At 34.0% G+C, this 18,447-nt stretch overlaps 1 protein-coding gene across 10 annotated transcripts in view; it reads right to left on the bottom strand.

The window, feature by feature from the left end:
- CNBD1 (cyclic nucleotide binding domain containing 1) overlaps nucleotides 1-18,447 on the bottom strand; it is a 490,155-nt gene that overhangs the window by 410,395 nt on the left and 61,313 nt on the right. For 9 of the 10 annotated variants that reach the window (XM_045050105.1, XM_045050106.1, XM_045050103.1 and 6 more), the window contains exon 3: nucleotides 3,899-4,012. In XM_045050105.1, the coding sequence (XP_044906040.1) occupies nucleotides 3,899-4,012 (114 nt within the window). The remainder of the gene's footprint in view (nucleotides 1-3,898; nucleotides 4,013-18,447) is intronic. The other variant, XM_045050107.1, reaches the window with a different exon arrangement.

Below are 18,447 nucleotides of genomic sequence, written 5' to 3'. Positions count from 1 at the left end.
ACATTGAAGGATACTCTTAGTGAGACCCCAGGGCTGGTGGACAGGAAGCACAGTATAGCACATTGCCAACATCCTTTTACTCTTACCAGGTTTATTCAGTTTTAAGTTATATAACACAAGCTAGGTTAAGATGGTTTTGCTAAACATTACCATTACCTGGTTATAAACCTGTTATAATCTGTTATAAGTTATAAACCTAGAAACTCCTTCTAAACAGAGCAAGTTACTCCCGTCTCTTCGTCCTTTTTTGATCCAATGCTTAATTAGAATTAAATCTTTTAGGATAATAGATACATATTGGACTTCATTAAAATGTCCTGAGTAAAAATATATCAAGAGAGTCTAAAACGCCACACCCTGAATATTAAGTGCAACATGTGATTGATTGCTGCTAAATTTAATGAGACAAGTATATTATAGCCAAAGCCCATACACAACTTTGCAGTTTAACAATAAGCCCACAGACAAATGAATAAATGGTTAAAAATGCGGAGTAAAATGTCCCAATAGAAAAGCTGCAGTTTAGTCATTTTTATTCATTCTCTAAAAGAAAAAATCAAATTGCCTCTAGGCTTACTATCCAAAAAAGTAAGTCAAATGATTTATAAAAGTCAAATAAGAATACAAGCTTCCTTATAATACTTGAGTTCGTACTCTCCCCCCAAAAAGTTGCTTATTTAATAAATATATCTTCAACATAGATTTCCACAATTCTGTGGAATAGTTTTCTCAATTACTATCATTTCCTTAAACCTTCTTTTCCTCCAGAAATGAACTGATATAAAGGCGTACTGATTAAAAGTCTGTCTTCTCCAAGAAATAACTGTTAAGGAGGATGTAGAGAAAAAAGAACCTTCATGCACTGTTGATGGGGACATAAATTGGTACAGCTGCTGTGAAAAACAGTATGGAGTTTCCTTGAAAAACTGAAAATAGAAATACCATACAATTCAGTAATTCCACTACTGGGTATTTACCCAAAGAAACAAAAACATTAATTCAAAAGATATATGCACCCCTAAGTTTATTGCAGCATTATTTATAACAACCAAGATACAGAAGCAACCCAAAGTGTCCATCTATCGAATGCATGAAGAAGATGTGGTATATATACAATGGAATGAATATTAGCCATAAAAAAAGAATGAGATCTTGCCATTTTCAACAACATGAACCACCCCAGAAGGTATTTTGTCAAGTGAAATAAATCAGACATAGAAAGACAAATATCATATGATTTCATTTATATATGGAATGTAAACAACAAAACAAATGAATAAACAAGCAAAAGAGACCCATAAACACAGAGAGCAAACTGGTGACTTCCAGAGGGTATGTGGGTGGGAGGTGGGCAAAATGGGTGAAGGAGAATGGGACATACAGGCTTCCAGTTATGGAATGAATAAGGGAAGGGGATGAAAGGTATAGCATAGGGAATGTGGTCAATGGTACTGTAATAGCATTGTATGATGACAGATGGTAGCTACACTTGTGGTGAGCATAGTAAAATGTACAGTTACTGAATATGTTGTACATCTAAAACTATTGTAACATTGTGCATCAACTATACTTCAATTAAAAAATAATTTAAGTCTGTCATTTCTTGTTTAAAAGGGTGAATATTAAATTTGTTTAAGCGAAGATGCAGCAATTTGTTACTGTTACTATTATATGTATTAATTTGTATTGTTGCTGTTGTTGATTAACCTATTTGAAAAGCGGCAGAATTTCTTGACAGATGTTATACATCTATACAAAACATCCTCACTGCCTATATCTATAGTCCATGATAATAATAAAAGCTAGTACAATTTAAAAGTTCTTTCCACTCATAACTCTGAAATGAGCTATTAATGTGGGATATTAATATTATCTTCTTTACCGAGGTAAAAACAGAGCAATGTTCAGAGGCTATTCCCAAGTCATGCTGTTACACTTGGACAAAACAAACTCAGATCCAAGTTGTGTGAGTCAAAATTCAGTGCTTTTTAAAAAGAAATATTGCAGATTTGATATCTAATACCTGTCAATATGTCAAAAAATTACCTTCTCTCTAGTTGATTCATAAATAAAATAAACTTAGACAACTGTCATAGTTCTGAGTCATCTTTGATCTATGTTCCAGCCAGGTCTTCCATTTATTTTCATTTATGGGGCACTGCTCCAAGTGGAGTTAATGGTTATATGAAGCATTTCTTCTACTCTCCTTGCACTTCGATATTTAGCAAATGCCCTGACAAAAGGAATTCTCACCAGATGTCCCAAACAAGGCTCATGTCATTCTTCAAAGCCTTGCTATTGTATCTGTCACATGACATTTACATTAAGTGAATGACAGAGTGTTGAATATGGCAATGATAATGGGTAAATGTTATTCATGAATAATTTTAATAGTGTTGGTATTTAGTGTTTGCTAAGATTCATGTTTTCTCATCAATTATTTTCTGCCAAAAGCTTCTCTGAATTACCTGAGCTCTAGTCCCACCATCCAAGCTTATGTGGATTCATCACATTACCAAGGGCCAGTGTAAGCTAAGCTTAGAGATTCATAATTTAATATATTTCATGAATGTAATTTTAATTCCATTTAAGGTATTTTTATTGCTACTTTAGAGAAGTTTCTTTCTGGCTTAAAATATAAATGTTTTGTAGTTTTTAATAGTCACATACTGCACAAATTACAAGTAAAAGCATGATTTTAATTTTACTATGAGACATATTGAATTACATCAAATACCTTTTCAACATTTCTTCTTGAACTACTAGTAGTATAAAATTGTAATAATAGATTTTCTAATGATGAACTTTCTTTAAGTTCATGAGATGAAACCAATATAACCATGATGTACACATCTAATACACTATTACATTATTTCACTTGCTAATATTTCATTATGTATATTTCCCTACATGATAATAATTAAAATTAGTATTTCTTATTTACGTTACTTTTGTTAAAAATTTTTAGATGTTTATTTTTTTTTGAGAGAGAGAGAAAGTGCATGCATGTGAGCTGGGGAGGGGCAGAGACAGAGAGGGAGAGAGAGAATTCCAAGCAGGCACTGTCTGCATTGTCAGGGGAGAGAACTTCTGCACTGTCAGCACAGAGCCCCATGTGGGGCTCTATTCCATGAACTGCGAGATCATGACCTGAGCCTAAGTCAAGTTTGGCATGCTCAACCAACCAAACCACACAGGGGCTTTTATTCTTGCTAAATTTTGATATCAGAGTTATGGATACAAGGCAAAATCACAAACTACTTTTTATTTTTTACACTATGGAAAAACTAAATTGCACAGAAATTTTAGCTTTTCTTGGACATTTGAAAGGAACTTCTAGTGATATCACTTGGGCTATGGGTTTTTAATTTTTGCTTTTGTTCTTTTTTGCTCCAAATTATACCTTTGAAGAGTACTTTTTAAATTTCTATTTATACCATATTGTATTTTTAATTTCTATCTCCTTGAATAAATTTAGTAGCGCTTTTTTTAGAAATTAATCAATAACATCTAGATTATCAAATTAGCCTCAAGTTATATAACTCTATCGTAATTTATAATTTTCCTAGTTTTCTTTGTATCATTTATTGTATTATCTTTCGCATTCCTAATAGCATTTTCTTTTATTATGTTTATTATATAAGGCTAGTTGCTTATTCTTTTTAATGATAAAACTAAAGGAGCAACATACGCTTATTAGTCCCAATCATCATACCATATAATTAAAATTCCTCCAAAGTCATTGTGTAAATTTACTCTTCCCTACCAAACTTCATTTTCTTGGCTGCTCCCTAGCATGGAGTGCTGGAAACAGATTAAATACTTTCATTATTTGAGCTCCATTTGTTTTTTAATGCATATGCACATCAACCTTGTTTCCAAAAGAAGACATCATTACCTTTTTTCCTCTTGTTTGAAGAGTTTAGGCAGTCTGGTTTTTTTCTTCAGGAATATTTTAGGATATTGCTTTATAAACATATTGTGAGCTGACAGGATACTGTAAGAACTCTGGCTTTAAAAATAAGAGAGACAAATTAAATTTTAAGTGTCATAAGATAATAGTTTCCAAGGAAAGATTTTTGACTCAATACATAGAACTTAAGTCTATATTATTTAGCCTAAAAAAACAAATGACAAAAATATGAAACATAAACATTCTGTGCTTTAAAAAGATCCACTATAAAAATTGTTCATAGTGTGCCTCAGTAAGAAATATTTTATGAATATTAGATTTATGGGAATGTCAATGTCAAAAATTTAATTTTTAAGTTCAGCCTTCTTAAAAGTTTTATTTCTGTAATTGATTAAAGCCCTTACATAAAATATGCCACATAATTAAAATTCCTCCAAAATAATTCACATAGAGGTCACATATACATCACCAAAAAGTATATTTATCTGAATCTTTGCAATGATTTATGAAAATCTCATGTACTGTTTTTAGAACTGGAATGAAGATATGTTAGAGCAAAAGATCAGCATTTCCCAATCCACACGATCAGTAGAATCATCTGGGATGCTTTTTAGAAGTACGGTTTTCTATCCTATCTTTCTGAAGAAAGATCTCCAAGTCTAGATGTCTTCATGGGCCTATTTTAAATATCCTTCTCCAGGGGATTCCTATTTGTAGCCAGATTTCAACCCACTGCAAATATAAAAATGCCAATAATCCACAGGATATAGTAAATTATCATTCAGTGTCAGGTAATGACATTTGTTTCTGGAAAATCTGCTTCATTCAATTTTCAATTGACAACCACCATGAAAATTGATCAGTTTTTTTAAATGCTAAGCATTCATCTTGACAGCTTATTTCAATAATTATCAAAAATGATCATACTTAAAAACGAACACTGACAAACATCTTTATCAATATTTGCCTCATGTCAATGAATATAAAAATACTTGAGAAATCTTTTATTTCATTGTCAGTGTAAATAATAGCAACACATTATAAAATATTTATAACAGCTTTTTTTCTCCTGGCCAAAGTTTCCTAAAATGCCATATTAATTCTTTACACAAAACAAATACTACATACTTTAAGAATGTTATGTAAGTTAATTTAACTTAATTAACTCAAATAGTGCAAAGTGAATTTGATTTAATATGACATTAAGCATTTTCATGCCTAATCTTACACTATAGAGATACATGAAGCAAGAATCTAATATGTTTTAAATCCAGTCACATATCATTAGAAGCTTCTCCAAGATCTTTTTTCCCCCAATTTAGAATTCACATTCTACATTCATCTATTTTACACATCTGCTTGTAAAACATTAGGTGCTTGTTATAGGCCAAACAATTGGGCTAAAATCTTCACACTATTTTTGTCTCATTACATATTTACACAACCTGATAAAGTTGCTATTCTTTATTGCCCATTCTACACATAAAGAAACTGCAAACTTAATTCATATAACTAGTAAGTGGAGGACACAGGGTACAAATGAAAACTATATTGACTTTAAAACCCATTGTCTTAACTTTTTGGATACACTGCTCCCTAAACAATAAAACATGTTAGTTAATACTAAGTGCTAGTCACTATTCTAGGCAGTTTACATGTAACGTATAATTTATCCTTACACAACTATATCAGCTGATATTCCTATCATCCTCATTTGGTAAAGAAATTGAGGCCCATGAAGTACAAAATTATGGCCTCTTTCCTTAGAGCCCATGCTATAAGACTTGGAACCTTACTCCAATCTGTGATCTGGACAGACCATCTTTGGAGTGGCTAAGAAGCTTACATCAAAATGCTAAGACCTTCACTCTTGTCATTTTCCATGTCTATGACTGAACTGCCTGCTTCATCTAATCCTTGGGAATTTTCAAGGTGTGGTAGCTGATGTACATGGACCAGTGTTTATGATCTGTCTCCAAGTTAGTATCTTCAAGAAGTGAAAAATGTGGAAGGTTGAAATGGAAAAGACAAATGCTAGAACTAGGCATGATATAATTTTCAAAATGAGGACCTAAGTGCTCTATGCTGCTATGATGTATACTCTACATCACAAAATGTAATCTGGCAGTATATGCCTATTCTGAGTCTCTTTTGAAATAAAAACATATAGTTCTGTGTGTTCAGTAGGTTGCATTATTGTCTAAAACTATGTGAAGTATGCAAATAAATGCCTCTAAATACGCATAAGAGAAGTAGATTAGGAGAAATGGTATAAATATAATTAGAAATCCAGGGATACAGAAAGATTAAGAATTATGGCAGAGTTAAAAAGTAGACCATGGATCCAAATAACTATTTGACACTTGAAAACTGTCCACATAATTTCCTAAGCTATGAGTAAGCACTCTTTGGACAAAATTCTCTACTTTATTGAAGCTCACCTGCAAGGAAACTCACCTGCAGAGAAACCCCAGTTTCCTCAGATGAAGGGGAAATACATACAAAACCTATAGATTTACACACCAGAACTCTAGAGCACTTTCAGGATGCTTACAATAGCCAAGTAGGTATTAAAAGGTGGGGTATGTGCCAAACTGGAAATAATGCCCACAAAGAGAAAGCCACAACCTCTCTCTCTCTCTCTCTCTCTCTCTCTCTCTCTCTCTCTCTCTCTCTCATCTGTCATGTCTTTAGAGAAGTCTAAAATGGCCAGATCCTACAGGTTTTCATTTTTTAAAATTTTTACATAAACCAGAAATTTGAACTCTCATGAGAAATTTTTATTTTTAAATATTAGCAACTGCTGTAGATTGAATTGTGTTCCTCCCCCTCCCCCATATTCATATGTTGAAGCCCTATCTGCCAATGTGGCTGTAACTGGAGATAAAGCTATTAGGAGGTAATTAAAGTTATATGAGATCTTGAGGGCAGGGACCTAATCTGTTAGGACTGGTGGTCTTGTAAGAAGGGGAAGAGAGAAAGATCTCTCTCCACATGCACACACCAAGTAAAGGCCATAAGAGGACACGACAAAAAGGCAGCTATCTGCACGCTAGGAAGACAGCTCTAGTCAGAAATGAAACAACTGGCACCTTGATCTTGGACTTCCCGTCTTCTAGATCTGTGAGAAATAAATTTCTGTTATTTAAGACAACCTACAGTATTATGTCAGCCTAAGCAGAATAAGACTGTAACATACTTTAGAAAAATTTTAAATTACTGTGTGAATCAATCAAAATAATATTTTAGTTCTACATGAATTACACTATCCCAGGCCAGGGGACAGGGGTACCAGTTAATGGCCTTGGCAGGGTTCCCTAACTGCATGACAAGTAGTTACTTTTTGCCTCCTCTACTAGACTGTGCCTACAATAAGAAATAAAAGAACCCTATGGGGCACCTGGGTGGCTCAGTTGGTTGAGCATCTGACTTCAGCTCAGGACATGATCTCGCGGTCCATGAGTTCGAGCCCCACGTCAGGCCCTGCACTGACAGCTCAGAGCCTGGAGCCTGCTTCAGATTCTGTGTTTCCCTCTCTCTCTGCCCCTCCCCTGCTCATGCTCTGTCTCTCTCACTCTCAAAAAATGAATAAATGTTAAAAAAAAAGAAAAGAAATAAAAGAACCCTAGTCTTGGGATCAAAATGACCTTTGTTTGTGTACTAAATTTTCTAGTTTATATCAAGTAAAAAGTATTAAGGTATTGAAAGTATTAAAGTCATTTAAGCTTTATATGCTTTACTTGCTTATGTACTGAATGATAGATACATGTCTAAATAATAATAATTCAATGTTTAATATTCAATTATTTTATATCTATCTTAAAAACTTCCCTATGCTACAACAAACCATGTCCCTTTCTTCCTGGGTACAGGGCTAACCTACATTTCCCAACTTCTTTTGCACTTAGATACAGTCACATGGCTAAGTTCTAGCCAAAGGAACATGGAAGAGAGGGTGGGAGTGATGTGCACCATTTCCAGACCAGGCCCATCGAAATCTGCCCCCAATCTCACCAAAAAACCCTTCTATAAAAGATTCTCTATATCTTTTTCCTTTCCAGCTTGAAGCAAATTAGCAGGTTAAACTTGAAAACCACAAAGATGAAAGAACAAAAGTTTGAAAGAGGCCTGAGTTCCTAAACCAGAACAGCCTACCAATCAAATATAACCCTATAGGGCTTGATGTGAGAAAGAAAAAATTTCTGTTGTGTTATACCACTGAGATTTAGGGTTTGTCTATAAAGGCTAGATTTCCCTAACTAGTTATATCTTCTGTATCCCATTCAGTTTTGTTTACAAGTCTGGGAACATAATATACTTTTCATAAAATACTTATGATTAATTATATTTATGTGGCTTCCCTAAGGCAGTTTACATTTTTTATTGTAAATTAGTTAAAACGAGCCATAAAGGTTGGATCTATTCAACCACTCATAGATTTTTTCTTCCTAAATTTGTCTTATAAGTATTGTAGCATCTATTCATTTATGTGATGAAAATTGAAAAAATGTGAATGTTATCCTTGCAAACTAGAAGAAAGCAGAGGTACAATTTGATAATAATTAAGTTCCTTTTATATATATACATAAAAATATAGATATAATATACTATTATACATTATATATAATGTATATATTTATTTTATTATATATTACCTTGTATATAATGGCTTTTATTATTTTATTACAAAATTAAAGAAAGAAGAAAAATGCTACATAATAAGGCCAATGTATTTAAAATGCCCTGGCTAATAAATGAAAAGATCAATCAATCAGCAGTCTTTAGATAATGCCACTATAAAGTGTCATGCAGTTCAGTTTTCTCCAGACTTAATTTTAAATATTTTGGAAATGTAGTCTCTAGTTATGAATTCATTTGATCATCTTTCTTATCTATGGATAAAGCTCATTACGAGTGACTCCATGGCGTCAAAATTATTTGATTAGTTTTTCAAAGGAGTTCCACATGCCACTATAATTGATTAGCAGATATATTAATCATAAAGATCAACCCTTTTTTATTTTCATAAAGTTCCTAAAGAAAAATTAAAAGATCTATTTTGACAAAGCCAACTGCAAAGATATGACTTGAAGACTGAACCTAACCTTTTACAGGGATATTGATCTGTCAAAAAATTTTACTTACCCTATTTTCAGAACAAATATCTGATTAGCATGTAACCTGATGTTGTGGTTTATCTTTTACAAACTATTTCATCTTCTCATTTATTTATTTCTAGAAAAGAACTACCTATCTTTAGTATTACTGTAGTAGTTAGAAAAAATAAATGCAAAACCATGGCCCATTTTTTATAATGTATTAGCCATGTAAAAATAATAACTGTTAATATAAATCTAAGTACAGAATATATAGCATATAGTAACACATTTTTTATTTTATTAAAAATATAGATATATAAACTCCATTTTCAGTGAAAAAAGAACAAGAATTTGAGTCAACTTTAAATCCTTCTTTAGCAAATACATATGAAGTTCTCAAGTTAATGTCAAAACTAAAATTGTCTAGCCATGAGAGAGACTTCTTTATTGAAAAGGACTTAGCCAATGAGTCTGAATCTTTTACATCATTGGAAGAGAACTATTAAAGAGAAAATATCTGGCATTCATCTTATAGTGTAGAACATCACATCTTAGAAAGAAAAATCTTCAGTTACTACATCATGGCAGTCTTGATTCTCTGAAGAACTCTGTTGTTGCACATATCATGCACAAAGAATTTTCTGTTGCATTGTTGGTCTCACAAGAAGAAAATAATTGAGATATTGAGATCTCCAAAAACCATCACATTGCAAAAGAAAAAAAAAAGAAATTAAAGTGAGTTGAATAGGTACCTAAGATGTGAGCATGAAGCAGACAAAGGGGTAGGGTTGTGAGGAGGGCACTGAAAAGAGCACTGCTGAGAGAAAAATGTACCTTGACCCAGGAAAAAAGAGGGTAACTCAGCTTGAGAAATTTGCTTTGGAGAAAAATTTTTGAAGGAGAATGAAGTAATCCCAGTTTCTTGGTATACTCTGGTTCTAAGAAGAGACAGTTATAAATTCTCCCTGGGGGAAATTATCCACAATTTAGGTCTTATGTTATTATATGTTAAGAATAAGCAAAACTTTCATAGAAATTTTATATGCAAAGACAAGTTACCATGAAGGGAGCATTAGATTTATACTGTTAAACACTATAATCCTGGTATGTTAGATATAGAATATAGAACAATATAAAATATTTGTAGAAATAAAGGTAGAATAACAATCATGATCCGTAACAAAAGATTATCACGAATGACCAGGCAAATTTGAAAAGAGAACTTGGTAGAACTTCTCAAAATTAAAATTATAATCATTAAAATGAAGAACTCAATGAATATGTTAAAGATCAAACTAGAGAGAGTTGAATAAGAAATTAAATTTGAAGACATATTTGTAGAAATTCCCAAACATTCAGGGAAATAATATTGGCAAAAAGAGTAGACAAAAAGATCAATGAAACACAATAGCAAGCCTCAAAATAGACCCACATGTATACAATCAAATGCTCTTTGACAAAGGAGCAAAGGCAGTTCAATACAGACAGGGTAATTCTTTTTTCTTTTCTTTTTTTAAGTTTATTTATTTATTTTAAGAGGGAGAGAGCATGCATGCAAGCAGGGGATGGGCAGAGAGAGAGGGAGAGAGAAAATCTCAAGCAGGTTCCACACTCAGCACAAAGCCAGACATGGGGCTTGATCTCACAAACCGCAAGATCAGGATCTGAGCCAAAACCAAGAGTTGGATGCTTAACTGAGCCACCCAGGTGCCCCAAGGATATATACATGTTTTAATTATGCTGTAACTGGACATCTATCTGGAAAAAAAAAGTGCAGGGGGACACAGACTTTACAGTCTTCACAAAATTAACCTAAAATGGATCACAGACCTAAACGTGAAATAAGTATAAAACTTGTAGAAAATAACATAGAAAAATAATCTAGGTGACCCTGGGTTTGGCAATAGCTTCTTAGATTGCACATCAAAAATATCATTCATGAAAAGAAAAATTAATAAGTTAAACTTTATTAGCATTTAAAACTTCTGCTTGCAAAAAGACACTATCATGTAAATGAAATAATACACACGCTGGAAGAAAATATTTGCAAAACACCTATTTGATAAAGGATTGGTATCCAAAATATAAAAATAACCCTTAAAAATCAACAATAAGAAAACAAAGAACCCTATTAAAAATGGTACAAGATATGAACAGACACCTCACAAAGAAGAACATTAGCATATGAAAAGATTCTCCATATATGTCATCAGAAACATGCAAATTAAAATAACAAGATAATCACTACACACTTACTACAATGGCTAAAATTCAGAACCCTGACAACACAAACTCCTGTCAAGGTTGTGAAGCAATAGGAGCTCTCATTCATTGCTATGGAAATACAGTGGTATAGACACTTTGGAAGACAGTTTGGTGGTTTCTTACAAAACTAACAATACTCATATAATACAGCAACTGCGCTCTTTGGTATTTACCCAGGTGAGTTGAAAACTTAACATTCACACACACACACACACACACACACACACACACACACACACACACACCTGTACATGAATATTTATAACAGCTTTATTCATAATTGCTAAAACTTGGAAGCAACCAAAACATTCTTCAACTGAATAGAGAAACAAACTGTATTACATCCATACAATGAATATTTTTCACTGTCAAAAGGAAATGAGCTATCATGTCATGAAAAAACAAGAAGGAACATTAAATGCATCAGTGAAGAGAAATAAATCAGTTTGAAAAGGCTACACACTGTATTTTTCCAAGTATATGGCATTCTAGAAAGGGTAAAACTATGGAAATAATAAAAAGATCAGTGGTTACCATGGATTAGGGAAGGATGAAAGAATAGGTGAACACAAGGGATGTTTAGAGCAAAAAATACTCTGTATGATACTGTAATGATAATTACATGTCCTTAAAATCTGTCAAAGACCCTACCATGTACAACCCAGTGAACCTTATTGTAATTATGGACTTTAGTCCATAATGTACCAATATTTACTAATTAATTATAAGAAATATACCATACTTATTAAGCACGATGTTAATAATATGGGAAACTAGGAGAGAGAAGTAAAGGGCATTTGGAAACTCTACTTTCTACTCAATTTTTCTGTAAATATAAAACTCAAAAAATGAGATATATTAAAAATATATGAATGAAATAAATGAGAAATTTGTAGTACACAATGAGAAATTAAGATAAGAAGAAATTTGAGAGTGGAACTCCAATTGGAAATGTGGTAGACCTGGAGACAGGTAATAAGAGTGAGAGTTGAGTAGTACATAAGAGGTAAATAACAAGTATTAGTAATACAAAGGAACAGTAGAATCTAAGTATAACATATGGAGAAATAAAGAAACAAGTGAATAAAACATGCCTGCAAGATTTGCATGCTTTGATTACTGAGTAAATGATAGACATTCAGCAAATATGTTTTGAATGCAACTGCGTGCCATGAACCAAAATAGTCAATAAAAATGCAGTGGTGAGGGGCGCCTGGGTGGAGCAGCTGGTTAAGCGTCCGACTTCAGCCAGGTCACGATCTCGCGGTCCGTGAGTTCGAGCCCCGCGTCAGGCTCAGGGCTGATGGCTCAGAGCCTGGAGCCTGTTTCTGATTCTGTGTCTCCCTCTCTCTCTGCCCCTCCCCCGTTCATGCTCTGTCTCTCTCTGTCCCAAAAGTAAATAAACGTTGAAAAAAAAATTAAAAAATTAAAAAAAAAATGCAGTGGTGAACCAAACTCCTAAGGTTGTTTCACTCTGGTAGTTTAGAGTCTAATTGTGATAATATTGATAAGGAATGGAGATGAGAAGCAGGTTTTCATAAGAATTTGAATTTGTTTCTTAAATCAAGATGTGGGAAGAGGGGATGCCTCAGTGGCTCAGTTGGGGAAGCTTCTGACTTCAGCTCAGGTCATGATCTCACGGTTTGTGAGTTTGAGCCCTGCATTGGGCCCTGCTCTGGCAGCTCAGAGCCTGGAGTCTGCTTTGGATTCTGTGTCTCCCTCTCTGTCTGCCCCTCCCCTGCTCACACTCTTTCTCTATCTCTCAAATAATAATAAAAGTTAAAAGAAAATTTAAAAAAATCAAGATGTAGGGAAATTTGAGGATTAATGACATCTTAGAGATTATAGCAACTTCTTTAACTTGAGGAAGTTTATCTAAGGAAACATTCTCTAGACCAGAGTTCCTTAAGTGGGTGAGAAATGGGAGACTAAGGGGATTATGGTTCCTGGACCCAATTCCAATGTATGTGTGAGTTCCTGGACCTAACTCCAATGCATGTGGGGGGTGGAAGGTGGTTTCCCGCACAATACCAAGCAACTTTGGGGACTCCAGCAGAGTGTCTGAGAATTCAACTTAGTACTAACAGTACCTGGAGATCTCAGATCCCATAAGTTAAGGGTTCAGTCCCACAACTGATCCCATCTCACTTCAGATGCCAATCACGTGTAGAAGATCCCCAGGTTACCCACAATTCTGTCCAATTTGGCTACAATGGCAGGTTCCTGTGACTCTCTCTAAGTTCAGGTTTGGCTAATTTCCTATAGAAGCTTACAACAGGGTTAGGGGGACCAACTCCCCCCACCATCCAAATCTCTCTCACGCAGTTGAAAATCCACATAAAACTTTTGACTCCCCCAAAACTTAACTACTAATAGGCTACTCTTTACCAGAAGCCTTGCTGATAACAAAACTGTCAATCAATACATATTTTGTATGTTATATGTATTATAAACTGTCTTTTTACAATAAAATAAGCTAGAGAAAAGAAAGGAAATAATAAGGAAAATACATTTACAGTACTGTACTATATTTATCAGAAAAAAATGCACATAAGTAGAAGGAGCTAAGATGGCAGTGTAGTAAGAGTACCCTAGGCTTGCCTCCTCCCTTAAACACAGCTAGATAACTATCAAATCATTCTGAATACCCAAGAAATTGACTTGAGAACTGACAGAACAAACTGCACAACTAGAGGGAGAGAAGAGGCCATACTGACAAAGGTAGGAAGTGGCAAGACATGGTTTCAGGAACAAATAGATCATGGTACTGAGGAGAGGAGGGAGCCCTGGTCATAGAGAAAGGTAAGAGATAGTAGAGCACACAGGGATATGGACAAGGAGAACACTTTCCCAAAAACATTGGCTGGGAAAATGAGAGGAGCTGATTTTCATGAGTTTTTCCAACCAGCAAGGCTCAAAGAGTGGAGTTTTAGAGGTAGGTGGGCTTGGCTGGGATAGAGACATGAGGACGCTGCCCTACTGCTGGAGAAAAAGCACCCAAAATAAGTACCTAACTTATAAGGGAAGACCCATAAGACTAGCTGCATAACTCTCCACAGAAACATGGTAGGTCAGAAGGGAGAGGCATGATATATTCAACGTGTTGAATGGGAAAAATATACAGCCAAGAATATTCTATCCAGCAAGGCTATCACTCAGAATAGAAGGAGAGATAAAGAGTTTCCCAAACAAAAACTAAAGGAGATCATGACCACTAAACCAGCCCTGCAAGAAATATTAAAGGAGACTCTGAGTGGAAAGGAAAGACAAAAAGTGACAAACACTACAAAGAAACAGAAAATCTCCAGATACAATGACAAAACAAGTAATAAAATGTCACTAAATACATCTCTATCAATAATTACTCAATGTAAATGGACCAAATGCTCCAATCAAAAGACACAGGGTGTTAGAATGGATAAAAACCAAACAAACAAACAAGCAAAAAAGACCCATGTATGTGCTACAAGAGACTAATTTAGGCCTAAGACACCTATAGATTCAAAGAGGGGATGAAGACAGATTTACCATGCAAATAGACATCAAAAGGAACCAGAGTAATACTTATATCAGACTAACTAGATTTGAAACCAAAGACTGTAACAAAAGATGAAGAATGGCAGTACATCATAATAAAGAATACTATCCAGCAAGATCTAACAATTGTAAATATCTTTGCCCCCCACATCGAAGCACCCAAATATATAAAACAATTTATGACAAGCATAAAGGAATTAGTTGATAATAATGCAATAGTCATTGGGAATTTAATGCCCCACTTACAGCAATGGATAGATCATCTAAGCAGAAAATCAACAAGGAAACACTGGACCAGATGGACTTAACAGATATATTCAGAAAATTTCATCCTAAAGCAGCACAGGGGACATTCTCCAGAATAAATCCCATACTAGGTCACATATCAACCCTCAACAAGTATAAAAAGATTGAGATCATACCATGTATCTTTTCAGACCACAATGCAATGAAACTTGAAATCAACCACAAGAAAAAATTTGGAAAAATCACAAATACATGGATGTTAAACAACATGCTACTAAAGAATGGGTGACCCAGGAAATTAAAGAAGAAATTTAAAATACATGGTAACAAATAAAAATGAAAACACAAGTCCAAACCTCTGTGATACAGCAAAAGCAGCCAGAAGAGGGAAGTATATAGCAATACAGATCCACTTCAAGAAGCAAGAAAAATCTCAAATAAACAACCTAACATTACACCTAAAGGAGCTAGAAAAAGAACAATAAATGAAGCCTAAAGTCAGCAGAAAGGAAATAATAAAGATTAGAGCAGAAATCAATGATATAGGAACTAAACAAAAAACAACAACAAAAAAAAAACAGATCAATGAAACCAGATGCTGGTTCTTTGAAAAAATTAATAAAATTTATAAACCTCTACCCAGAAAGGACCCAAACAAGTAAAATCACAAATAAGAGAGGAGAAATAACAACCAATACTACAGAAATACACACAATTATAACAAAATATTATGAAAAATTTCACAGGAGAAGAACACAGGTAGAACAAAGTGGACAATCTGGAAGAAATGGATACATTCCTAGAAACATATACACTACCAAAACTGAAGCAAGAAGAAATAGAAAACTTGAACAGATCGATAAACAGAAAAGAAATTGAATCACAATAAAAAATCTCCCAACAAATAAAAGTCCAAGGCCAGATGGCTTCCCAGACGAATTCTATCAAACATTTAATGAGTTAATACCTATTCTTCTCAAACTGTTCCAAGAAACAGAAATGTAAGGAAAACTTCCAAACTTATTCTATGCGGCCAGCATTGCCCTGATTCCAAAACCAAAGACTCCACTAAAAAAGGGAACTACAGGTCAATATCCTTGATGAATATGGATGCAAAACTTCCCAATTAAATACCAACAAATTGAATCCAACTGTCCATTAAAGAATCATTCATCATGATCAAGTGCAACTTATTCCTGGGCTGTAAGGGTGGTTCAATATTCATAAAACAATCAACATGATACATCACATTAATAAAAGAAAGGTAAGAACCATATGATCCTCTCAATAGATGCATAAAAAGCATTTGACAAAGTACAACATCCATTCATGATAAAATATCCACAAAGTAGGGACAGAGAGAACATATGTCAATGTCATAAAAGCTATATGCAAAAAACCCACAGCCAATAACATCCTCAATGGGAAAAAACTGAGAGCTTTTCCTCTACAGTCAGAACAAGACAAAGATGTCCACTCTCACCATTGTTATTTAACATAGTACTGGAGGTCCTAGCCTCCACAATCAGACAACAAAAAAGAATTAAAAGGTATCCATCCAAATCAGCAAGAAAGAACCCAAGCTTTCACTATTTGCAAATGACGTGATACTCTATATGAAAACCCAAAAGACCCCACCAAAAAATTGCTAGAATTGATACATGAATTCAGAAAAGTCACAAGATACAAAATCAACATACATAAATCTATTGCATTTCTATACACTAATAACAAAGAAGCAGAAAGAGAAATAAAGGAATCAACTCCTTTTACAACTTCACCAAAACCCATAAGATACCTAGGAATAAATCTCACCAAAGAGGTAAAATGTCTGTACTCTAAAAACAATATAACACTGATGAAAGGAATTGAAGATGACACAAAGAAATGGAATAATATTCCATGTTCATGGAGTGGAACAACAAATATTGCTAAGATGTCTATACTATTGGAAGCAATACACACATTTAACGCAACCTGTATCAAAATACCAACAGCATTTTTCACAGAGCTAGAACTAACTATCCTAAAATGTTATGGAACCACAAAAGACCCTAAATAGCCAAAGTAATCTTGAAAAAGGAAAGCAAAGCTGGAGGCATCACAATTCCACACTTCAAGTTATATTATGAAGCTGTAGTCATCAAAACAGTATGGTACTGGCACAAAAACAGACACATAAATCAATGGAACAGAATTGAAAACCAGAAATGGACCCACTATTATATGGTTAACTAATCTTTGACAAAGCAGGAAAGAATATCCAATGGGAAAAAGAATGTCTCTTCAACAAATGGTGTTGGGCAAACTGGACATCAACAGGCAAAATAATGCAATTGGACTATTTTCTTATAACATACACAAAAATAAATTCAAAATAGATGAAAGACCTAAATGTAAGATGGGAAACCAAAAAAAAATCCTAGGGGATAACACAGGTAGTAACTACTTTGACACCAGCCATAGCAACTTACTAGATACATCTCCTGAGGCAAGGGAAACAAAAGCAAGAATAAACTATTGGACCTTTATCATGATAAAAAAAAACTTCTGCACAGTAAAGGAAATTATCAAATAAAGCTAAAAGAAAACTTTCAGAATGGGAGAATATATTTGCAAATGACATATCTGATAAAGGGTTAGTATCCAAAATATATAAAGAACTTATAAAACTCAACACACAAAATATTAATAATCCAGTTAAAAATGGACAGAAGATATAAATAGACATTTTTCCAAAGAAGACATATAGATGGCTAATAGACACTTGAAAAGATGCTTAACATCATTCATCATCAAATGCAAATCAAAACTACAATGAATTATTACCTCACACCTGTCACAATGGCTAAAATGAACAACATAGGAAACAACAGGTGTTGGCAAGGATGCAAAGAAAGGGGAACACCTTACACTGTTGGTGGAAATGCAAACTAGTGCAGCCACTCTAAAAAGAGTATGGAGGTTCTCAAAGAGTTAAAAATAGAACTACCCTCCAATACAGCAATTACACTACTAGATATTTACCCAAAGGATACAAACATCATGATTTGAAGGGGCACATGCACCCTGATGTTTATAGCAGGATTATCAACAATAGGCAAATTATGGAAAGAGCCCAAGAGTCCATCAACTGATGAATGGATAAAGAAGATGTGGTAAAAATATATATATATAATGGAATATATATCCATCAAAAAGAATGAAATTTTGCCATTTGCAACAACATGGATGGAGCTAGAGTATTATGCTAAGTGAAATAAATCAGAAAAGACAAAAGCTGTATGATCTCATTCAGATGAGTTTAAGAAACAAAACTGATGAACATAAGGGGGAAAAATAGAGACAGGCAAACCAGGAAACAGACACAACTATAGAGAACAAATT

The sequence above is a fragment of the Felis catus genome, chromosome F2 (genome assembly GCF_018350175.1).
Source record: "Felis catus isolate Fca126 chromosome F2, F.catus_Fca126_mat1.0, whole genome shotgun sequence".
Taxonomy (NCBI): Eukaryota; Metazoa; Chordata; class Mammalia; order Carnivora; family Felidae; genus Felis; species Felis catus.
Note: the sequence above shows the minus strand (reverse complement) of the source record. Positions and strands in the feature narration are given on the sequence as shown.